The sequence below is a fragment of the Cucurbita moschata genome, unplaced genomic scaffold, assembly GCF_002738365.1.
Source record: "Cucurbita moschata cultivar Rifu unplaced genomic scaffold, Cmos_1.0 Cmo_Scf00074, whole genome shotgun sequence".
Lineage (NCBI taxonomy): Eukaryota > Viridiplantae > Streptophyta > Magnoliopsida > Cucurbitales > Cucurbitaceae > Cucurbita > Cucurbita moschata.
In genome coordinates this window covers 685,960-709,853 of record NW_019268590.1, presented here as the reverse complement: position 1 = coordinate 709,853, position 23,894 = coordinate 685,960, and the positions used below count along the sequence as shown (strand labels likewise).

The 23,894-nt window shown below is 40.9% G+C and overlaps 1 protein-coding gene and 10 non-coding genes across 12 annotated transcripts; 10 read left to right on the top strand and 1 right to left on the bottom strand.

The window, feature by feature from the left end:
* The first annotated feature begins 1,232 nt into the window (after window positions 1-1,232).
* TRNAS-AGA lies at window positions 1,233-1,314 on the top strand. Its single transcript has one exon. It is a non-coding gene; the product is annotated as a tRNA-Ser (tRNA).
* Window positions 1,315-2,598: 1,284 nt separating this feature from the next.
* On the top strand, window positions 2,599-2,680 carry TRNAS-AGA. Its single transcript has one exon. It is a non-coding gene; the product is annotated as a tRNA-Ser (tRNA).
* Window positions 2,681-3,964: 1,284 nt separating this feature from the next.
* On the top strand, window positions 3,965-4,046 carry TRNAS-AGA. The gene has a single exon. It is a non-coding gene; the product is annotated as a tRNA-Ser (tRNA).
* A 1,284-nt stretch (window positions 4,047-5,330) lies between these two features.
* On the top strand, window positions 5,331-5,412 carry TRNAS-AGA. Its single transcript has one exon. It is a non-coding gene; the product is annotated as a tRNA-Ser (tRNA).
* A 1,284-nt stretch (window positions 5,413-6,696) lies between these two features.
* On the top strand, window positions 6,697-6,778 carry TRNAS-AGA. Its single transcript has one exon. It is a non-coding gene; the product is annotated as a tRNA-Ser (tRNA).
* Window positions 6,779-8,062: 1,284 nt separating this feature from the next.
* On the top strand, window positions 8,063-8,144 carry TRNAS-AGA. Its single transcript has one exon. It is a non-coding gene; the product is annotated as a tRNA-Ser (tRNA).
* A 1,284-nt stretch (window positions 8,145-9,428) lies between these two features.
* TRNAS-AGA lies at window positions 9,429-9,510 on the top strand. The gene has a single exon. It is a non-coding gene; the product is annotated as a tRNA-Ser (tRNA).
* A 1,284-nt stretch (window positions 9,511-10,794) lies between these two features.
* On the top strand, window positions 10,795-10,876 carry TRNAS-AGA. The gene has a single exon. It is a non-coding gene; the product is annotated as a tRNA-Ser (tRNA).
* Window positions 10,877-12,160: 1,284 nt separating this feature from the next.
* On the top strand, window positions 12,161-12,242 carry TRNAS-AGA. Its single transcript has one exon. It is a non-coding gene; the product is annotated as a tRNA-Ser (tRNA).
* A 1,284-nt stretch (window positions 12,243-13,526) lies between these two features.
* Window positions 13,527-13,608, top strand: TRNAS-AGA. Its single transcript has one exon. It is a non-coding gene; the product is annotated as a tRNA-Ser (tRNA).
* Window positions 13,609-17,417: 3,809 nt separating this feature from the next.
* Window positions 17,418-23,597, bottom strand: LOC111438415 (protein S-acyltransferase 8-like). 2 transcript variants are annotated; one of them, XM_023076327.1, is made up of 5 exons: window positions 23,260-23,597; window positions 21,007-21,148; window positions 19,763-20,068; window positions 19,297-19,530; window positions 17,418-18,246 (listed from the first exon to the last, which is right to left on the bottom strand). In XM_023076327.1, coding segments are annotated over exons 1-5 (1,197 nt in total). In that variant the 5' UTR covers window positions 23,262-23,597; the 3' UTR covers window positions 17,418-17,733. The 2 variants fall into 2 exon arrangements, with proteins under 2 accessions (XP_022932095.1, XP_022932094.1); XM_023076326.1 differs by having other exon boundaries at window positions 21,007-21,192; window positions 23,260-23,298.
* Window positions 23,598-23,894: the final 297 nt, after the last annotated feature.

The window sequence follows — 23,894 nt, the reverse complement described above, 5'->3', positions numbered from 1 at the left end:
ATGCTTAGAAGCGCACGAAAAGCCCTGGAAGCACACAAATTGAAAATGTTTCATTTTTGTTTTTACCGAGGATTGGCGGAGAAGATGCGTTGATGTCAGAAGCCCACGAAAAGCCCTCAAAGCACACAAATTGAAAAAGTGGCACTAAAATCCAATGATTTCACGTGTATCGTCGTCCCCTCCCTTGAATTTTTCATTCCAAATTGGTCCAGATCAAACTGTCCATGTCATCCAAAATTGAACCTACGTCTATAGGAGACCGTCACGCTCTCATTCGACGGCTGAGTTGGGCAAAATAGTATTTTTCGTCTCGAAGTTCCAGGTGAGGATGCGGGCAGTTTCTGGAGAAGTCAAATGCAGTGGAGTGGTGGGCTATAAAGAGGTTAGGGCGTTCATTCTGGGCCTTTAATCCGAGGAACGAGTCCCTAAATCTCAAGAAAGAAACAATCAAGAACCATTTGAGTTTTTAATTCACTGCGTTTTTAGAAGAGTTCTGGGCTGCACTCAACCAATACCTACGCGTTCAAAATAAAGTTACCACACTTTTGTAGAAGGAATCGAGGGCTCAAAATGCACGGAACACATTTCCCCGATCGATTTCACGAAGGTAGTTTTCGAGAAATTTTGACGATCTAATTCGAGCACTACAGATCAAATTTTCCCTAAAGCTCGCGCCCATTGAGTTTCTAGGAACCTAAGGAGTAAGGGTGAAGAAGAGATCGAGGGCTAATAAGCTCGGGAAAGGGAGAAATTTTTAGCTCAAGCTTTTGGGTGCGTTTTTGGTCAGTTTTTGAAAATTAAAAGATCCCTCCCTATACTCAATGACGCTGAGCGAGACCAACTTCTTTAGCTTCGTAGAGACCAGATGAACATTTCTCATCAAGGAACCAAGAGGTGAGGAGGTCTGCAGTTGCCTATGGCCAAGAGGTTGACTTTTCTTGTTTTTGGAACCCATAAACCAGAAAGCTTCGGCCCCAAAATTGATGCTCCATAGTGTAATTCATCCACGAGCCTTAGACCAAAAGATTTGTGGGAAGAAAAGGAAGAAATTTGCCGAACACCACAAAGGGAGATAAGCTCTCTAACCCCCTGATCGGGGAAGGAAAGAGGAAACGGATTCTGGGTTCACAACAGGTGAGTGATTCTTCTTCCCCGATTGATATCTTTCTGTTCGGCTTACCGAATTGGCTGAAGCCAATTGGTGCGCCTTTGTGTGTGTGAGGGCTCATGTGGTGGGCGTGCCGGAGTGGTTATCGGGCATGACTAGAAATCATGTGGGCTTTGCCCGCGCAGGTTCGAATCCTGCCGCTCACGATTTTATTTCTTTGTTTTCATTTTTTTGTTTCCCCGATGATTGGCGGGGAGGATGCTTAGAAGCGCACGAAAAGCCCTGGAAGCACACAAATTGAAAATGTTTCATTTTTGTTTTTACCGAGGATTGGCGGAGAAGATGCGTTGATGTCAGAAGCCCACGAAAAGCCCTCAAAGCACACAAATTGAAAAAGTGGCACTAAAATCCAATGATTTCACGTGTATCGTCGTCCCCTCCCTTGAATTTTTCATTCCAAATTGGTCCAGATCAAACTGTCCATGTCATCCAAAATTGAACCTACGTCTATAGGAGACCGTCACGCTCTCATTCGACGGCTGAGTTGGGCAAAATAGTATTTTTCGTCTCGAAGTTCCAGGTGAGGATGCGGGCAGTTTCTGGAGAAGTCAAATGCAGTGGAGTGGTGGGCTATAAAGAGGTTAGGGCGTTCATTCTGGGCCTTTAATCCGAGGAACGAGTCCCTAAATCTCAAGAAAGAAACAATCAAGAACCATTTGAGTTTTTAATTCACTGCGTTTTTAGAAGAGTTCTGGGCTGCACTCAACCAATACCTACACGTTCAAAATAAAGTTACCACACTTTTGTAGAAGGAATCGAGGGCTCAAAATGCACGGAACACATTTCCCCGATCGATTTCACGAAGGTAGTTTTCGAGAAATTTTGACGATCTAATTCGAGCACTACAGATCAAATTTTCCCTAAAGCTCGCGCCCATTGAGTTTCTAGGAACCTAAGGAGTAAGGGTGAAGAAGAGATCGAGGGCTAATAAGCTCGGGAAAGGGAGAAATTTTTAGCTCAAGCTTTTGGGTGCGTTTTTGGTCAGTTTTTGAAAACTAAAAGATCCCTCCCTATACTCAATGACGCTGAGCGAGACCAACTTCTTTAGCTTCGTAGAGACCAAATGAACATTTCTCATCAAGGAACCAAGAGGTGAGGAGATCTGCAGTTGCCTATGGCCAAGAGGTTGACTTTTCTTGTTTTTGGAACCCATAAACCAGAAAGCTTCGGCCCCAAAATTGATGCTCCATAGTGTAATTCATCCACGAGCCTTAGACCAAAAGATTTGTGGGAAGAAAAGGAAGAAATTTGCCGAACACCACAAAGGGAGATAAGCTCTCTAACCCCCTGATCGGGGAAGGAAAGAGGAAACGGATTCTGGGTTCACAACAGGTGAGTGATTCTTCTTCCCCGATTGATATCTTTCTGTTCGGCTTACCGAATTGGCTGAAGCCAATTGGTGCGCCTTTGTGTGTGTGAGGGCTCATGTGGTGGGCGTGCCGGAGTGGTTATCGGGCATGACTAGAAATCATGTGGGCTTTGCCCGCGCAGGTTCGAATCCTGCCGCTCACGATTTTATTTCTTTGTTTTCATTTTTTTGTTTCCCCGATGATTGGCGGGGAGGATGCTTAGAAGCGCACGAAAAGCCCTGGAAGCACACAAATTGAAAATGTTTCATTTTTGTTTTTACCGAGGATTGGCGGAGAAGATGCGTTGATGTCAGAAGCCCACGAAAAGCCCTCAAAGCACACAAATTGAAAAAGTGGCACTAAAATCCAATGATTTCACGTGTATCGTCGTCCCCTCCCTTGAATTTTTCATTCCAAATTGGTCCAGATCAAACTGTCCATGTCATCCAAAATTGAACCTACGTCTATAGGAGACCGTCACGCTCTCATTCGACGGCTGAGTTGGGCAAAATAGTATTTTTCGTCTCGAAGTTCCAGGTGAGGATGCGGGCAGTTTCTGGAGAAGTCAAATGCAGTGGAGTGGTGGGCTATAAAGAGGTTAGGGCGTTCATTCTGGGCCTTTAATCCGAGGAACGAGTCCCTAAATCTCAAGAAAGAAACAATCAAGAACCATTTGAGTTTTTAATTCACTGCGTTTTTAGAAGAGTTCTGGGCTGCACTCAACCAATACCTACGCGTTCAAAATAAAGTTACCACACTTTTGTAGAAGGAATCGAGGGCTCAAAATGCACGGAACACATTTCCCCGATCGATTTCACGAAGGTAGTTTTCGAGAAATTTTGACGATCTAATTCGAGCACTACAGATCAAATTTTCCCTAAAGCTCGCGCCCATTGAGTTTCTAGGAACCTAAGGAGTAAGGGTGAAGAAGAGATCGAGGGCTAATAAGCTCGGGAAAGGGAGAAATTTTTAGCTCAAGCTTTTGGGTGCGTTTTTGGTCAGTTTTTGAAAATTAAAAGATCCCTCCCTATACTCAATGACGCTGAGCGAGACCAACTTCTTTAGCTTCGTAGAGACCAAATGAACATTTCTCATCAAGGAACCAAGAGGTGAGGAGGTCTGCAGTTGCCTATGGCCAAGAGGTTGACTTTTCTTGTTTTTGGAACCCATAAACCAGAAAGCTTCGGCCCCAAAATTGATGCTCCATAGTGTAATTCATCCACGAGCCTTAGACCAAAAGATTTGTGGGAAGAAAAGGAAGAAATTTGCCGAACACCACAAAGGGAGATAAGCTCTCTAACCCCCTGATCGGGGAAGGAAAGAGGAAACGGATTCTGGGTTCACAACAGGTGAGTGATTCTTCTTCCCCGATTGATATCTTTCTGTTCGGCTTACCGAATTGGCTGAAGCCAATTGGTGCGCCTTTGTGTGTGTGAGGGCTCATGTGGTGGGCGTGCCGGAGTGGTTATCGGGCATGACTAGAAATCATGTGGGCTTTGCCCGCGCAGGTTCGAATCCTGCCGCTCACGATTTTATTTCTTTGTTTTCATTTTTTTGTTTCCCCGATGATTGGCGGGGAGGATGCTTAGAAGCGCACGAAAAGCCCTGGAAGCACACAAATTGAAAATGTTTCATTTTTGTTTTTACCGAGGATTGGCGGAGAAGATGCGTTGATGTCAGAAGCCCACGAAAAGCCCTCAAAGCACACAAATTGAAAAAGTGGCACTAAAATCCAATGATTTCACGTGTATCGTCGTCCCCTCCCTTGAATTTTTCATTCCAAATTGGTCCAGATCAAACTGTCCATGTCATCCAAAATTGAACCTACGTCTATAGGAGACCGTCACGCTCTCATTCGACGGCTGAGTTGGGCAAAATAGTATTTTTCGTCTCGAAGTTCCAGGTGAGGATGCGGGCAGTTTCTGGAGAAGTCAAATGCAGTGGAGTGGTGGGCTATAAAGAGGTTAGGGCGTTCATTCTGGGCCTTTAATCCGAGGAACGAGTCCCTAAATCTCAAGAAAGAAACAATCAAGAACCATTTGAGTTTTTAATTCACTGCGTTTTTAGAAGAGTTCTGGGCTGCACTCAACCAATACCTACGCGTTCAAAATAAAGTTACCACACTTTTGTAGAAGGAATCGAGGGCTCAAAATGCACGGAACACATTTCCCCGATCGATTTCACGAAGGTAGTTTTCGAGAAATTTTGACGATCTAATTCGAGCACTACAGATCAAATTTTCCCTAAAGCTCGCGCCCATTGAGTTTCTAGGAACCTAAGGAGTAAGGGTGAAGAAGAGATCGAGGGCTAATAAGCTCGGGAAAGGGAGAAATTTTTAGCTCAAGCTTTTGGGTGCGTTTTTGGTCAGTTTTTGAAAATTAAAAGATCCCTCCCTATACTCAATGACGCTGAGCGAGACCAACTTCTTTAGCTTCGTAGAGACCAAATGAACATTTCTCATCAAGGAACCAAGAGGTGAGGAGGTCTGCAGTTGCCTATGGCCAAGAGGTTGACTTTTCTTGTTTTTGGAACCCATAAACCAGAAAGCTTCGGCCCCAAAATTGATGCTCCATAGTGTAATTCATCCACGAGCCTTAGACCAAAAGATTTGTGGGAAGAAAAGGAAGAAATTTGCCGAACACCACAAAGGGAGATAAGCTCTCTAACCCCCTGATCGGGGAAGGAAAGAGGAAACGGATTCTGGGTTCACAACAGGTGAGTGATTCTTCTTCCCCGATTGATATCTTTCTGTTCGGCTTACCGAATTGGCTGAAGCCAATTGGTGCGCCTTTGTGTGTGTGAGGGCTCATGTGGTGGGCGTGCCGGAGTGGTTATCGGGCATGACTAGAAATCATGTGGGCTTTGCCCGCGCAGGTTCGAATCCTGCCGCTCACGATTTTATTTCTTTGTTTTCATTTTTTTGTTTCCCCGATGATTGGCGGGGAGGATGCTTAGAAGCGCACGAAAAGCCCTGGAAGCACACAAATTGAAAATGTTTCATTTTTGTTTTTACCGAGGATTGGCGGAGAAGATGCGTTGATGTCAGAAGCCCACGAAAAGCCCTCAAAGCACACAAATTGAAAAAGTGGCACTAAAATCCAATGATTTCACGTGTATCGTCGTCCCCTCCCTTGAATTTTTCATTCCAAATTGGTCCAGATCAAACTGTCCATGTCATCCAAAATTGAACCTACGTCTATAGGAGACCGTCACGCTCTCATTCGACGGCTGAGTTGGGCAAAATAGTATTTTTCGTCTCGAAGTTCCAGGTGAGGATGCGGGCAGTTTCTGGAGAAGTCAAATGCAGTGGAGTGGTGGGCTATAAAGAGGTTAGGGCGTTCATTCTGGGCCTTTAATCCGAGGAACGAGTCCCTAAATCTCAAGAAAGAAACAATCAAGAACCATTTGAGTTTTTAATTCACTGCGTTTTTAGAAGAGTTCTGGGCTGCACTCAACCAATACCTACGCGTTCAAAATAAAGTTACCACACTTTTGTAGAAGGAATCGAGGGCTCAAAATGCACGGAACACATTTCCCCGATCGATTTCACGAAGGTAGTTTTCGAGAAATTTTGACGATCTAATTCGAGCACTACAGATCAAATTTTCCCTAAAGCTCGCGCCCATTGAGTTTCTAGGAACCTAAGGAGTAAGGGTGAAGAAGAGATCGAGGGCTAATAAGCTCGGGAAAGGGAGAAATTTTTAGCTCAAGCTTTTGGGTGCGTTTTTGGTCAGTTTTTGAAAATTAAAAGATCCCTCCCTATACTCAATGACGCTGAGCGAGACCAACTTCTTTAGCTTCGTAGAGACCAAATGAACATTTCTCATCAAGGAACCAAGAGGTGAGGAGGTCTGCAGTTGCCTATGGCCAAGAGGTTGACTTTTCTTGTTTTTGGAACCCATAAACCAGAAAGCTTCGGCCCCAAAATTGATGCTCCATAGTGTAATTCATCCACGAGCCTTAGACCAAAAGATTTGTGGGAAGAAAAGGAAGAAATTTGCCGAACACCACAAAGGGAGATAAGCTCTCTAACCCCCTGATCGGGGAAGGAAAGAGGAAACGGATTCTGGGTTCACAACAGGTGAGTGATTCTTCTTCCCCGATTGATATCTTTCTGTTCGGCTTACCGAATTGGCTGAAGCCAATTGGTGCGCCTTTGTGTGTGTGAGGGCTCATGTGGTGGGCGTGCCGGAGTGGTTATCGGGCATGACTAGAAATCATGTGGGCTTTGCCCGCGCAGGTTCGAATCCTGCCGCTCACGATTTTATTTCTTTGTTTTCATTTTTTTGTTTCCCCGATGATTGGCGGGGAGGATGCTTAGAAGCGCACGAAAAGCCCTGGAAGCACACAAATTGAAAATGTTTCATTTTTGTTTTTACCGAGGATTGGCGGAGAAGATGCGTTGATGTCAGAAGCCCACGAAAAGCCCTCAAAGCACACAAATTGAAAAAGTGGCACTAAAATCCAATGATTTCACGTGTATCGTCGTCCCCTCCCTTGAATTTTTCATTCCAAATTGGTCCAGATCAAACTGTCCATGTCATCCAAAATTGAACCTACGTCTATAGGAGACCGTCACGCTCTCATTCGACGGCTGAGTTGGGCAAAATAGTATTTTTCGTCTCGAAGTTCCAGGTGAGGATGCGGGCAGTTTCTGGAGAAGTCAAATGCAGTGGAGTGGTGGGCTATAAAGAGGTTAGGGCGTTCATTCTGGGCCTTTAATCCGAGGAACGAGTCCCTAAATCTCAAGAAAGAAACAATCAAGAACCATTTGAGTTTTTAATTCACTGCGTTTTTAGAAGAGTTCTGGGCTGCACTCAACCAATACCTACGCGTTCAAAATAAAGTTACCACACTTTTGTAGAAGGAATCGAGGGCTCAAAATGCACGGAACACATTTCCCCGATCGATTTCACGAAGGTAGTTTTCGAGAAATTTTGACGATCTAATTCGAGCACTACAGATCAAATTTTCCCTAAAGCTCGCGCCCATTGAGTTTCTAGGAACCTAAGGAGTAAGGGTGAAGAAGAGATCGAGGGCTAATAAGCTCGGGAAAGGGAGAAATTTTTAGCTCAAGCTTTTGGGTGCGTTTTTGGTCAGTTTTTGAAAATTAAAAGATCCCTCCCTATACTCAATGACGCTGAGCGAGACCAACTTCTTTAGCTTCGTAGAGACCAGATGAACATTTCTCATCAAGGAACCAAGAGGTGAGGAGGTCTGCAGTTGCCTATGGCCAAGAGGTTGACTTTTCTTGTTTTTGGAACCCATAAACCAGAAAGCTTCGGCCCCAAAATTGATGCTCCATAGTGTAATTCATCCACGAGCCTTAGACCAAAAGATTTGTGGGAAGAAAAGGAAGAAATTTGCCGAACACCACAAAGGGAGATAAGCTCTCTAACCCCCTGATCGGGGAAGGAAAGAGGAAACGGATTCTGGGTTCACAACAGGTGAGTGATTCTTCTTCCCCGATTGATATCTTTCTTTTCGGCTTACCGAATTGGCTGAAGCCAATTGGTGCGCCTTTGTGTGTGTGAGGGCTCATGTGGTGGGCGTGCCGGAGTGGTTATCGGGCATGACTAGAAATCATGTGGGCTTTGCCCGCGCAGGTTCGAATCCTGCCGCTCACGATTTTATTTCTTTGTTTTCATTTTTTTGTTTCCCCGATGATTGGCGGGGAGGATGCTTAGAAGCGCACGAAAAGCCCTGGAAGCACACAAATTGAAAATGTTTCATTTTTGTTTTTACCGAGGATTGGCGGAGAAGATGCGTTGATGTCAGAAGCCCACGAAAAGCCCTCAAAGCACACAAATTGAAAAAGTGGCACTAAAATCCAATGATTTCACGTGTATCGTCGTCCCCTCCCTTGAATTTTTCATTCCAAATTGGTCCAGATCAAACTGTCCATGTCATCCAAAATTGAACCTACGTCTATAGGAGACCGTCACGCTCTCATTCGACGGCTGAGTTGGGCAAAATAGTATTTTTCGTCTCGAAGTTCCAGGTGAGGATGCGGGCAGTTTCTGGAGAAGTCAAATGCAGTGGAGTGGTGGGCTATAAAGAGGTTAGGGCGTTCATTCTGGGCCTTTAATCCGAGGAACGAGTCCCTAAATCTCAAGAAAGAAACAATCAAGAACCATTTGAGTTTTTAATTCACTGCGTTTTTAGAAGAGTTCTGGGCTGCACTCAACCAATACCTACGCGTTCAAAATAAAGTTACCACACTTTTGTAGAAGGAATCGAGGGCTCAAAATGCACGGAACACATTTCCCCGATCGATTTCACGAAGGTAGTTTTCGAGAAATTTTGACGATCTAATTCGAGCACTACAGATCAAATTTTCCCTAAAGCTCGCGCCCATTGAGTTTCTAGGAACCTAAGGAGTAAGGGTGAAGAAGAGATCGAGGGCTAATAAGCTCGGGAAAGGGAGAAATTTTTAGCTCAAGCTTTTGGGTGCGTTTTTGGTCAGTTTTTGAAAATTAAAAGATCCCTCCCTATACTCAATGACGCTGAGCGAGACCAACTTCTTTAGCTTCGTAGAGACCAAATGAACATTTCTCATCAAGGAACCAAGAGGTGAGGAGGTCTGCAGTTGCCTATGGCCAAGAGGTTGACTTTTCTTGTTTTTGGAACCCATAAACCAGAAAGCTTCGGCCCCAAAATTGATGCTCCATAGTGTAATTCATCCACGAGCCTTAGACCAAAAGATTTGTGGGAAGAAAAGGAAGAAATTTGCCGAACACCACAAAGGGAGATAAGCTCTCTAACCCCCTGATCGGGGAAGGAAAGAGGAAACGGATTCTGGGTTCACAACAGGTGAGTGATTCTTCTTCCCCGATTGATATCTTTCTGTTCGGCTTACCGAATTGGCTGAAGCCAATTGGTGCGCCTTTGTGTGTGTGAGGGCTCATGTGGTGGGCGTGCCGGAGTGGTTATCGGGCATGACTAGAAATCATGTGGGCTTTGCCCGCGCAGGTTCGAATCCTGCCGCTCACGATTTTATTTCTTTGTTTTCATTTTTTTGTTTCCCCGATGATTGGCGGGGAGGATGCTTAGAAGCGCACGAAAAGCCCTGGAAGCACACAAATTGAAAATGTTTCATTTTTGTTTTTACCGAGGATTGGCGGAGAAGATGCGTTGATGTCAGAAGCCCACGAAAAGCCCTCAAAGCACACAAATTGAAAAAGTGGCACTAAAATCCAATGATTTCACGTGTATCGTCGTCCCCTCCCTTGAATTTTTCATTCCAAATTGGTCCAGATCAAACTGTCCATGTCATCCAAAATTGAACCTACGTCTATAGGAGACCGTCACGCTCTCATTCGACGGCTGAGTTGGGCAAAATAGTATTTTTCGTCTCGAAGTTCCAGGTGAGGATGCGGGCAGTTTCTGGAGAAGTCAAATGCAGTGGAGTGGTGGGCTATAAAGAGGTTAGGGCGTTCATTCTGGGCCTTTAATCCGAGGAACGAGTCCCTAAATCTCAAGAAAGAAACAATCAAGAACCATTTGAGTTTTTAATTCACTGCGTTTTTAGAAGAGTTCTGGGCTGCACTCAACCAATACCTACGCGTTCAAAATAAAGTTACCACACTTTTGTAGAAGGAATCGAGGGCTCAAAATGCACGGAACACATTTCCCCGATCGATTTCACGAAGGTAGTTTTCGAGAAATTTTGACGATCTAATTCGAGCACTACAGATCAAATTTTCCCTAAAGCTCGCGCCCATTGAGTTTCTAGGAACCTAAGGAGTAAGGGTGAAGAAGAGATCGAGGGCTAATAAGCTCGGGAAAGGGAGAAATTTTTAGCTCAAGCTTTTGGGTGCGTTTTTGGTCAGTTTTTGAAAATTAAAAGATCCCTCCCTATACTCAATGACGCTGAGCGAGACCAACTTCTTTAGCTTCGTAGAGACCAGATGAACATTTCTCATCAAGGAACCAAGAGGTGAGGAGGTCTGCAGTTGCCTATGGCCAAGAGGTTGACTTTTCTTGTTTTTGGAACCCATAAACCAGAAAGCTTCGGCCCCAAAATTGATGCTCCATAGTGTAATTCATCCACGAGCCTTAGACCAAAAGATTTGTGGGAAGAAAAGGAAGAAATTTGCCGAACACCACAAAGGGAGATAAGCTCTCTAACCCCCTGATCGGGGAAGGAAAGAGGAAACGGATTCTGGGTTCACAACAGGTGAGTGATTCTTCTTCCCCGATTGATATCTTTCTGTTCGGCTTACCGAATTGGCTGAAGCCAATTGGTGCGCCTTTGTGTGTGTGAGGGCTCATGTGGTGGGCGTGCCGGAGTGGTTATCGGGCATGACTAGAAATCATGTGGGCTTTGCCCGCGCAGGTTCGAATCCTGCCGCTCACGATTTTATTTCTTTGTTTTCATTTTTTTGTTTCCCCGATGATTGGCGGGGAGGATGCTTAGAAGCGCACGAAAAGCCCTGGAAGCACACAAATTGAAAATGTTTCATTTTTGTTTTTACCGAGGATTGGCGGAGAAGATGCGTTGATGTCAGAAGCCCACGAAAAGCCCTCAAAGCACACAAATTGAAAAAGTGGCACTAAAATCCAATGATTTCACGTGTATCGTCGTCCCCTCCCTTGAATTTTTCATTCCAAATTGGTCCAGATCAAACTGTCCATGTCATCCAAAATTGAACCTACGTCTATAGGAGACCGTCACGCTCTCATTCGACGGCTGAGTTGGGCAAAATAGTATTTTTCGTCTCGAAGTTCCAGGTGAGGATGCGGGCAGTTTCTGGAGAAGTCAAATGCAGTGGAGTGGTGGGCTATAAAGAGGTTAGGGCGTTCATTCTGGGCCTTTAATCCGAGGAACGAGTCCCTAAATCTCAAGAAAGAAACAATCAAGAACCATTTGAGTTTTTAATTCACTGCGTTTTTAGAAGAGTTCTGGGCTGCACTCAACCAATACCTACGCGTTCAAAATAAAGTTACCACACTTTTGTAGAAGGAATCGAGGGCTCAAAATGCACGGAACACATTTCCCCGATCGATTTCACGAAGGTAGTTTTCGAGAAATTTTGACGATCTAATTCGAGCACTACAGATCAAATTTTCCCTAAAGCTCGCGCCCATTGAGTTTCTAGGAACCTAAGGAGTAAGGGTGAAGAAGAGATCGAGGGCTAATAAGCTCGGGAAAGGGAGAAATTTTTAGCTCAAGCTTTTGGGTGCGTTTTTGGTCAGTTTTTGAAAATTAAAAGATCCCTCCCTATACTCAATGACGCTGAGCGAGACCAACTTCTTTAGCTTCGTAGAGACCAAATGAACATTTCTCATCAAGGAACCAAGAGGTGAGGAGGTCTGCAGTTGCCTATGGCCAAGAGGTTGACTTTTCTTGTTTTTGGAACCCATAAACCAGAAAGCTTCGGCCCCAAAATTGATGCTCCATAGTGTAATTCATCCACGAGCCTTAGACCAAAAGATTTGTGGGAAGAAAAGGAAGAAATTTGCCGAACACCACAAAGGGAGATAAGCTCTCTAACCCCCTGATCGGGGAAGGAAAGAGGAAACGGATTCTGGGTTCACAACAGGTGAGTGATTCTTCTTCCCCGATTGATATCTTTCTGTTCGGCTTACCGAATTGGCTGAAGCCAATTGGTGCGCCTTTGTGTGTGTGAGGGCTCATGTGGTGGGCGTGCCGGAGTGGTTATCGGGCATGACTAGAAATCATGTGGGCTTTGCCCGCGCAGGTTCGAATCCTGCCGCTCACGATTTTATTTCTTTGTTTTCATTTTTTTGTTTCCCCGATGATTGGCGGGGAGGATGCTTAGAAGCGCACGAAAAGCCCTGGAAGCACACAAATTGAAAATGTTTCATTTTTGTTTTTACCAAGGATTGGCGGAGAAGATGCGTTGATGTCAGAAGCCCACGAAAAGCCCTCAAAGCACACAAATTGAAAAAGTGGCACTAAAATCCAATGATTTCACGTGTATCGTCGTCCCCTCCCTTGAATTTTTCATTCCAAATTGGTCCAGATCAAACTGTCCATGTCATCCAAAATTGAACCTACGTCTATAGGAGACCGTCACGCTCTCATTCGACGGCTGAGTTGGGCAAAATAGTATTTTTCGTCTCGAAGTTCCAGGTGAGGATGCGGGCAGTTTCTGGAGAAGTCAAATGCAGTGGAGTGGTGGGCTATAAAGAGGTTAGGGCGTTCATTCTGGGCCTTTAATCCGAGGAACGAGTCCCTAAATCTCAAGAAAGAAACAATCAAGAACCATTTGAGTTTTTAATTCACTGCGTTTTTAGAAGAGTTCTGGGCTGCACTCAACCAATACCTACGCGTTCAAAATAAAGTTACCACACTTTTGTAGAAGGAATCGAGGGCTCAAAATGCACGGAACACATTTCCCCGATCGATTTCACGAAGGTAGTTTTCGAGAAATTTTGACGATCTAATTCGAGCACTACAGATCAAATTTTCCCTAAAGCTCGCGCCCATTGAGTTTCTAGGAACCTAAGGAGTAAGGGTGAAGAAGAGATCGAGGGCTAATAAGCTCGGGAAAGGGAGAAATTTTTAGCTCAAGCTTTTGGGTGCGTTTTTGGTCAGTTTTTGAAAATTAAAAGATCCCTCCCTATACTCAATGACGCTGAGCGAGACCAACTTCTTTAGCTTCGTAGAGACCAAATGAACATTTCTCATCAAGGAACCAAGAGGTGAGGAGGTCTGCATTTGCCTATGGCCAAGAGGTTGACTTTTCTTGTTTTTGGAACCCATAAACCAGAAAGCTTCGGCCCCAAAATTGATGCTCCATAGTGTAATTCATCCACGAGCCTTAGACCAAAAGATTTGTGGGAAGAAAAGGAAGAAATTTGCCGAACACCACAAAGGGAGATAAGCTCTCTAACCCCCTGATCGGGGAAGGAAAGAGGAAACGGATTCTGGGTTCACAACAGGTGAGTGATTCTTCTTCCCCGATTGATATCTTTCTGTTCGGCTTACCGAATTGGCTGAAGCCAATTGGTGCGCCTTTGTGTGTGTGAGGGCTCATGTGGTGGGCGTGCCGGAGTGGTTATCGGGCATGACTAGAAATCATGTGGGCTTTGCCCGCGCAGGTTCGAATCCTGTCGCTCACGATTTTATTTCTTTGTTTTCATTTTTTTGTTTCCCCGATGATTGGCGGGGAGGATGCTTAGAAGCGCACGAAAAGCCCTGGAAGCACACAAATTGAAAATGTTTCATTTTTGTTTTTACCGAGGATTGGCGGAGAAGATGCGTTGATGTCAGAAGCCCACGAAAAGCCCTCAAAGCACACAAATTGAAAAAGTGGCACTAAAATCCAATGATTTCACGTGTATCGTCGTCCCCTCCCTTGAATTTTTCATTCCAAATTGGTCCAGATCAAACTGTCCATGTCATCCAAAATTGAACCTACGTCTATAGGAGACCGTCACGCTCTCATTCGACGGCTGAGTTGGGCAAAATAGTATTTTTCGTCTCGAAGTTCCAGGTGAGGATGCGGGCAGTTTCTGGAGAAGTCAAATGCAGTGGAGTGGTGGGCTATAAAGAGGTTAGGGCGTTCATTCTGGGCCTTTAATCCGAGGAACGAGTCCCTAAATCTCAAGAAAGAAACAATCAAGAACCATTTGAGTTTTTAATTCACTGCGTTTTTAGAAGAGTTCTGGGCTGCACTCAACCAATACCTACGCGTTCAAAATAAAGTTACCACACTTTTGTAGAAGGAATCGAGGGCTCAAAATGCACGGAACACATTTCCCCGATCGATTTCACGAAGGTAGTTTTCGAGAAATTTTGACGATCTAATTCGAGCACTACAGATCAAATTTTCTCTAAAGCTCGCGCCCATTGAGTTTCTAGGAACTTAAGGAGTAAGGGTGAAGAAGAGATCGAGGGCTAATAAGCTCGGAAAAGGGAGAAATTTTTAGCTCAAGCTTTTGGGTGCGTTTTTGGTCAGTTTTTGAAAATTAAAAGATCCCTCCCTATACTCAATGACGCTGAGCGAGACCATCTTCTTTAGCTTCGTAGAGACCAAATGAACATTTCTCATCAAGGAACCAAGAGGTGAGGAGGTCTGCATTTGCCTATGGCCAAGAGGTTGACTATTCTTGTTTTTGGAACCCATAAACCAGAAAGCTTCGGCCCCAAAATTGATGCTCCATAGTGTAATTCATCCACGAGACTGAGTGAGTGATTCTTCTGTTCGTCTTACCGAATTGGTTGAAACCAATTACTATGCATTTGTGTATGTTAGGGCTCATGTTGTAGCGTTGCGAGAGTGGTTATCCCATATGATGCATAAATAAATTTTAGTCAATTATTTACTAGGAAAATGTTTCTAAAAATAGGACTTTATTTTAGAATAAAAAATAATAAAATATTAAAAAATAGGAATGTGGACTAAGGGACCTTGAAGAACAAAATTTTTTTAAAAAAAAAAAAAAAATTGCCTTGATGTTAAATGTACACTAAAAGTGGAGCACAAAAATTGAAAAAATGACACTAAAATCCAATGATTTCATGTTTAGGTTCCCTTAATATTTCATTTCAAATTGGTGGAGATCCAACCATCCATGTCAACCATAATTGAACCTACGTCTATAGGAGACTTCCACGCTGTCTTCCGTTCAGCTTAGTTGAACCAAGGTAACAATTAGATTATTTGTTTCATGTTTTTGGTGATCGATAGAGCTATCTTCATAAAAAACATGCATTGACCTAGGTTAGTATATTTATAGAAAACCCTGCACTCTAAGATTATGAGCGGCAATCAGAGGTTTTGTGCACCCAGAGAAAAGGTTAGCTTGAGGAGTTAGGCCTAAGTGTCCTAGCAACAGGATACAAGATTTAAACTGCCATGAAGCCTGTAAGAACCTATTTGATCTCACAACAAAGACGAACAAGAAAGCTTAGTAGACCTAATAGCAGCATCATGGTGTTACCAGAATCTCCATCTCCTATCTCCTCCGTACGCCCTTAGTGCTAGTAGTATCGTACCAAGCATAGTATTATAAGTACCGTCAAGCTAGGCCTAGGTTGGAAAGTGTAGTGCATCGAGGCGACTAGGTGCAACTATCATGTGTGGAAATACCTAGGGATCCCCTGCACAAGCTTGCTATATTGTAAACTCACCTTGAGAGAAGTGAGGGACCACATTAGTAGACTGAGTAATTGGCAGGCAGAGGGGTCGCTCTCCCAGATATTGATTATATGATTTTTCAGATGGAAGGCCACCAGTTAACATTGCATAAATGTATTCAGATGAGATGTCATACTGTCGTATGAGATGTAATGAGGTTGCGCCTCAAATAAGGAAACCGGATGTTGACTTCTTGGGCTATGTAACCATACTAAGCATGAAAACAAAAAGTTGGTTCACCCTGAGCTTTGATTCACATCTAGGAGATTTGTGGTGCTAAAACCTAGTGAACTACTTCTAGACCTCAATAGGGTCTATGACATGGAAGAGAATCGCTCAAAACCTCAAGACCTTCTCAGAAGCTTAAATAGTTGAGGAATTCGGTCCGAACTTCTTAGAGAATAACGAAAAGTCTGTAGTAACTTATTAGATTAACATTGCAATGAGGTCCTACAAGTACATAGCTTCCTCAATATTTTTATACTCACCTCTGTTCCCCTACTTTTTCAAGTGTCCGTAGGGTGTCGATCAACGTGGAGGAGCTTTCATGAGTTGTGCATAGAGGGGACATTTTGAAGCATCAATCCATCTTGTATTTGAGTCTTTTATATCAAGGTGTAAGGGAAACATTTGGTGAATGAATTGTGGTCTTAAAGTGTCTCAATCATTCTAACCAATAGGAAGTGGTTTTGGATTTTCTCGAGTGAGTTTTTGAGGAGAGGAGAACGAGAAACTTTTCAAAGTTTAATTACATATTTAAAACATATATATATATATATATATATATATAATAGATTATGAAGAAAAAAAATATAGTTCTAGGAATATTTTTATTACGTGTTAAACTGGAAACACAACCAAAATCCCCAAGTATGTAAGGGAAATACTCAAGTATACAAGGGCAGCATCATAAAAGGCATTGTACTTTGAAATCTATGTCAATCTACCACGTAAGTCCACTCATACCTTATTAAATTGATTCAAATATCCCTAACTTTCTATTTTTGTTTCAAAACTATATCAAGAATACCCTCAAACTTACATATTTTATTTAATACTCTTTAATTTTTTTTTTAAGAAATTAACAAATATAAATCATTCTTAAAATGTTAAAAGTATTCCTACCGTTAATACTATGTTTTTTTTAAAATACTGATAAACTTTCAAAAGATTACGATTAAAGAGGAATCAACAAAATTGATTAAAAATATACTCAAGAAAGCAGAGAAAAAAAAATATTAAATATGATAAATTATTGATTTATAAATTGAAGCAAAAGGAGAAAAAACCAGAGCTGTTCTATAAAATATAAATATATAATTAAAATATATTTTATAAATTTTATAAATATTAATTAAACTTTTAGAAGTTGAAGAGCATATTTAAAACTCTTAAAAACTATTTCTTTAAACAAAATATTAACTTTTAACTTTTAAAGTATTTTAGCTTTCTTTTAAAAAAAAAAAAAAAAAATTAAGAATATTAGTAAAATTTGGAAAGTTTTCGACGCAAGGTATAAAATTCATGTTGTTAGACTTAAATTAATACAAGCTCTTTTTAAGCTAAGAGGTTAAAAGTAAAAAATAATAATAATAATAACAGCCCGACTACTGAGTAAGTAGAAAGGTGATGAGAGGCAGAAGAATTGAATAGAGAGTGCTGGAATAGAATGGAATAGAATGTTGTAAAAATAGCACAGTTAAAAAAGATGAAAGAAAAAGAAAGTAGAGTTAAAAAAGATGAAAGAAAAAGAAAGTAGAGTTAAAAAAGATGAAAGAAAAAGAAAGTATCACTACAACTACTACTACTACTCATTCCAAACAATTACAACCAATATCAATTCTACCTTTCCCAGACATTACTACATCCATATCTTCAACCATAAACAAAACAGAACAGAAAGGTAAAAAAAACATAAGAACAAGAGAGAGAGAGAGAGTTATATAATTTTGTACCTAAATGGGATGAATCATCATTTTGTTTCCCCGCCACATTATGTTTTTCAATCCTGCACCTTTGCCATATCCTCCTTGGACGCCACAAAAACAATGCTCATTCCTTCCCGCTCAATCAAACATCCATCCATTCAATGCTGCAAATCTCCTCACTGAAATGCTTCCTTCGACGCTACATAACTTCGGCTTTCTGTCACATTCGAGTTTGCAAACACCTCCGTTGCAATTTCCCAGCTACCGCTTCTTCTTCCCCAACTTGAATGCCGATTATCTGACCGAATTGTCGCTGCTTGATGATGATCAGACTCTATAACAGGCTCCGTCTCTGGAACATTAAGGGGTGGCACATTACTCCCTCTGCCGCGTATGTCCTCTGAGATTTCATCGATGTTACGGCGTTGGGAGATCTTCAATAAGTCTTCACCTATGTCAAGATCGTCTTCAACCTTCGAACGTGGATGTGAAGCCAAATCATCTGCTGCAAGACGGGGCAACTGAGGAAGTACTTGAGGCCTTGGCGCCTCCTCTTGAACAAAAGCCCGAAAATTGTTCCTTGATGGCTTTACTTTTGAGCAAAATACTTCAAGAAAATTATTCACACAACCCCGGTTGAAAACATTGACCCTATTGTCAGCTCTATACCGAAAATTTTCGTAGGTTGTCTGTAAAACATGCAGCAAAACCAACACAACTACTTAGGAGTATATCAACAATCATCTCATTACTAAATTGGAAAGACCTGTGCTATCATTTATTTTCTTTAAACCCTTCGTATCGAAATCCATAAACTATAAGGCAAAAAAAGGAAAGAACTTCTCCCATAGCTCCTTATTGTCAGGAGATGAAATAAATTTTATTAGATTCTATCCTCCATCACCCATAATAAAACCACAATATTTGCTAGCAGTGCAGAGCATTCAACTTTAACCACAGATGAGACTAGATATATCCATCACATTTCAAGATGTAACAACCCTACAACCGTAGTTTACTGAATACATTCTGTTCCTTCTAGGGGGGGAGTGATGCACAAGGCCCAGAGTATAAAAGAACCAATAGAAAAAAAAAATAAACGATCTGTTTTTTTTTTTTTCCTGTCTCTTTTTATAATCTAAAGCTTTTTACTGGTTAACTCCAGGTCCCAATCACATCCATCCCATCCATGAAAGGAAATAATATATCCATTTAAGTTTTACCTTTGGTTCTTTCACAAAAATCACCTTAGCGGGGGGCGGGGGATAAAACTTTTTCAGAGTTTACTTTTTGTCGCTGCTTCTCGGTGTCAGCTGCATAAGCCTTCAAGTAACTGAAGCTTTCTCTCTCTTTGTGCCAGTAGAAAGAATTGGAGGGGAAAAAAAAAGATTTTAAACAAACTTGAGTAAAGGGTGCAAATAATACTCTCAATTGCTTAACCTTTGTAGCTTCTTTAATACAGGTGAAGCCTTTCCTCTCCTCCCTTCATATCATTTTTTGTCAATCAAACAGATTCTCATCCAAATAAATAGAAATCATTCAACCCTAAATTACCGCCGGATGTAATTAATCATATAGGAGCACTTTACATACAACTCTACCACGTCATTCTAATTTGATTCTCAGAGAAATATCAAACTATAATCAGGCAACAACATAATAAATTCTATTACAGCTTTGATTTTCTTTATAAAAAAAAATGTAGAACGGAGAAGGAAATAAATGATAGAAGAACTAACCTGATTTGTGGCAATAAGATACAAATGGAAGCCAGTTAGCCCACCAACAAACCAAAGAGAGACAAAGCAGTAGGCCATTAATACCACTGACGCAGGTGATTCTTTCATTGCCTTCCAAACCGTGCTCTCATATTGATCCATCAGAACCTTGATATATAATGCTGACATTGCAAACACGTACATGCAAAGAAGTGTTGATGAAGATACAAACATAAAGAAGTAACGGTAGTTCCGCTGCATGAATGCGAAGATAAAGTAATAATGTCAGGTATCGAACGGAAAAGCCCAATATATGCTTCTCTTTGTCGTTTCATTTTAATTTCACATTTTTCGGTTTAACCATAACATATCAACCTACACAAAGTCCTACATCAAGATGGAAAGAAACCAAAATAGAGTCGAGGATCCACAAATGGTACCAAAATCCAACAAACATGAAGTAAAAAGGCAAATTGAAATTCCTTACCAGTCCAATACATTGCCCCACCCAAGGGCAGTGATGATCGAAGTGTTCCACACAATTGTTGCAAATAGAGCAATGGGAGCAACGTGGAGGACGATATAGCATACACGTGTCACAATACTTTACTCTTACTGGGAACCCATTTACAATAACTTCTTTTGTCCGAGGAAACTGGTAGCTTGGAGTTTGCCTTCCCCCAACGTCAGCTGATACTGAAGACTCAAAACGGATTTCATCCTCTGGAGGATGCGAGTTGCGAGGAATAATTCCTGGGTCCCGGGCTGAAGTAAGGAAAAGAAGAACCAGTACCTACAATCATCAATAACTAAATTACATATCATCAAAACCTTCAAGTCAACCAAAAAAATTCCATGAAAAAAATTTGAAGTTTGTTGAACAAATAGGTGGTAACAAAAGAAAAAGAAAAAGAAAAAGAAAAAGAAAAGAAAAGTGAGAGGGCTACAAAAAGATGGGTACAGCGGGACATTAGAAAACGAAAACAGTAATCGTTCCTGTTCTAATCGAAAGAAGATTACAGGATTGTTCAGATTTCGGACAAAGTTCTTGTTCAATAAGTCACTTTCAAATGCCATGATAACAACATCAAGGATTGCAAAGTAAAGGTATAAACATTATTTTATATAACCGCTATCACATTACTACAAGAAATCAAGCCGTCAGAATTTCCACAAATTATAGAAACTTTGCTTAAGCATATCTCTGCCATGATATCCATTCCTTTATAATTCAAATTTTCCCCCTAGTTTAAATATGAGATACCATACCATGCACAAGATGGTTTCATTAAAGATCTCTTGAGTAATTAGCAACCATAATATTGTGTTCTCTTGACGTCTGTAAAAGATTAATCACATCGAACATAGTGAAACTTAATCACATTCACAACGATCCAAATAAAGGAAAAAAAACAGTGAACATAGAAGGATCAGATGTTCCATCTATTTTAGAACAATCATCCATATCCAATTCAAGCTAGCTAAGGAATGGAACAACTTTTAGGAACTCTTTCTCTACCTTTGATCAATTCATGGATTTAAATTTTTTCCAGGATTTGTATTGGTGTACATATAAACATCGTTTTCTCTAATTATGGTAAAAGCTATTCATTTTGGTGTTTGGAGTTCTCACTCCATTATTTCATGCATCAATGAAATTTGTTTTTTTTTTTCCTCAAAAAAAAAAATAAATAAATAATCAAATGCTAGAAAAGGGTCAAGAGGTCTAACATATATAGAAAAAACAACTGCGACCACCAAAATGGCATATCCTGCATTATATGATGAAAACTTGTGTCGAAGATGTCTTGCAACAAATGCACAAAAGATGATAACTGGAACTGTAATCAGCAATATTGTCACAAGCAGCGACCTAGCATCAGGCCCAAATATTAGTCTTCCACCAAGGATAAACTTCTGCAAAATCACAATTAAAAAAATAAAAAAATAAAAAGTGAAAAGTAAACCAACAGTAAAGTACATAAAAAGTAATGGTGGAAGGTGTGTATGTGAGTATTTTAAAATTTAAAATGATAAAACAGGCATCAGGACAGTGAGACTCCTGCAAGTTATTATAAGCTACACAAAAGAAAAGAAAAAGTTGAGGTGGAGTAACAGGGTGAGGGAAGTAGCGTGCATGGGCTGTTAACCCCCTCAAAGTAGTAAAACATGGCAACAGCACAAAAAACGTATATATAAAGCATTAAATTATAAAGCAACAGTATGCATGGTTTTTATCCACATTAAGCTAGGAACAAATGTTGTAAAATTTCTTTTCTCGTCACGAGGTATTCATGATTGTTATGGACAGCCTACTACAAGTATGAGAAGGCCAATTAAATAACCTTCATATAATTGAAAGAAGTTTCTAACCATGGCCAACACTCTGGACGCCCAACCAAGACAGAATACATGTGGGCCACTTGGATGCTAGTGACTAATTTAAGGAGTACTCCATTATTATTCAAATATTCTTTTTGCATGATGTTTTAGAGAAATGGAGAAGTATATTTTGTACGTAGTTCCCACAAAAAGTTCTTACGTTTTGAACAAATGCATGTCTTACACATACAAGATGTGCGTATTACAAAGAAGCAATAGAGAAAATCTCCATCCCAAGAGGTCCTTGCAATTAGAAGCAACGGAGTTACAGCAAGACTCAAACAGTAAAAGGTCCCATTGTGAATAGTATGAGACAAGACTGTTAAATCACTCATCCTCAAACATGCTTGACAATAAAAAATGCATTGCACATTTTCATTTACATTATTACTAAATTAAAGTAAAATTAGTGCTACACTAAGCACAATCACACACACAGGCACAAACCGATAAAGATAAGAGTGTCTCGATAATTTCTAAAAATCTAGTTTAGGACAAGGGCACGGCACAGACATGTTTATTATAATTTACATTCTTTAAATGTACTGATTATACATTTTAATGATTCTCATGCTGAAAACATGTTAATGTTTTATAATGCTTATACATTTATGACATAAACACATCAAGATATTCAAGATACATCCAAATGTACTTATTAATTTTCTAAATGAATTAACATCTTAACAAAAAGGAAATTTAAAGTTAAAATGCTTATGCTCTTATGTGTATTTAATTCTTAGAATGTCGACCGAGTGTTCGACACATGGTTATTGTACTTAACAAGTGTTCAACATATCCTCAACAAGTGCAAGGACTCGTACTCTACGGATTCATCATGCAGCTAGTGTCTAAACATGTGTTTATTACACTTAACAATAGTCCAGCACGTTTTGATATGCAGGACACATACATTGCCCAAATCAAAATGCCTGTGCTTTTGTAGGTGCAGGACGTATCACCATCAAAGACAATAAGAATTCTCTAGAAGTTAGCAACAATTCGGAACACATGCCTCAAAAATAAGCTGCACGTACTTGACTACTATGCATAATTCTCCAAACTTTCTTGGATACCAAAAACAAAAATTCAGCCTCTAAGACAGAAAAGGCTCAAGCATATGGTTAAAGAGAGAAATGGTCTAAGATTCTTACTTTTAATAAACTATTCTACACTAGTTATGACTTAAAGCAACCAATGGTCTAAGATTCTTACTTTCACTGAACTATTCGAACCTATAAAGCATCTAATTGACCTGACCAAAGACTGAATGAATGGCTATTACACTAGAAACAGAGAGAACGCAGATTGAACACAAACCATACAAGCAACCACAACTAAACTCAGTTTGATAGCACGAAAAACATGGGAAAATGAAAAGAACGCAAAAAAAAAAAAAACACGGAATGAAGGTTAATTTGTAAGTTCTACACTGCGCACACCATACAAAGTGAGTGTTGTAAGCATGAAACGTAAGGAGGTAGCATAATGGCACAACTGAAAATACCTAATTTGATGTTTAGAGAGAAATAAGAAAGAAAAGAGCAATAAAGCATGAAGAAATGAGTAAAATGGAAGATAATGGAGGAAGAAGAAACTGACATTACTTCCTTTCCAGAGTTGGTAGACGCGATTCGCCATGAGAGGGAGGAGGGAGGGGGGAAGCAAAATGGGAAAATGGAGTTCAGGACGCAGGGAAAAGGAAAGTAAGATTTGAAAGTGGAGAGGCGGTCATCTGATGGGGCATTGAAAACCCCACAAATGGGTTCCAGAGAGAATTGAAGAGAGAGAGTTGGGGAGTGATGGGGTTTAGAAGTGTAATGAAATGAAATGAAATCATCTGTGATTGCCGGTTTTGCGTTCCCTTTCCCTTTCCCTTTTCCTTTTCCTTTTCCTTTTCCTTTTCCTTTTTCGCTTTTGCCTTTCTCAGACCCAAATTCTACACACCAAACCCAACGCCAAATTCCTTTTCCCATAAAAACTAAACCCTTACTTAAACCTTCACTCTTTTAGGTTTTGGCTTTGTCTCCTTCACTTTTTCGAGAGACCGTATATATATATGTTGAGGTGGATTGGATTGAATTGGACAAAACCAAAATTTCAGGTTCGAGTAGAGCTCAAAACCCAACTCATACCACACGGGTCCACGACTCAATTTTGAGGCTTGTCTAAAGCATGGATAGTAACTAGGGTTGACTCGATGATAAAACAATGAGAAAATTTTTTGCAAAGTATTT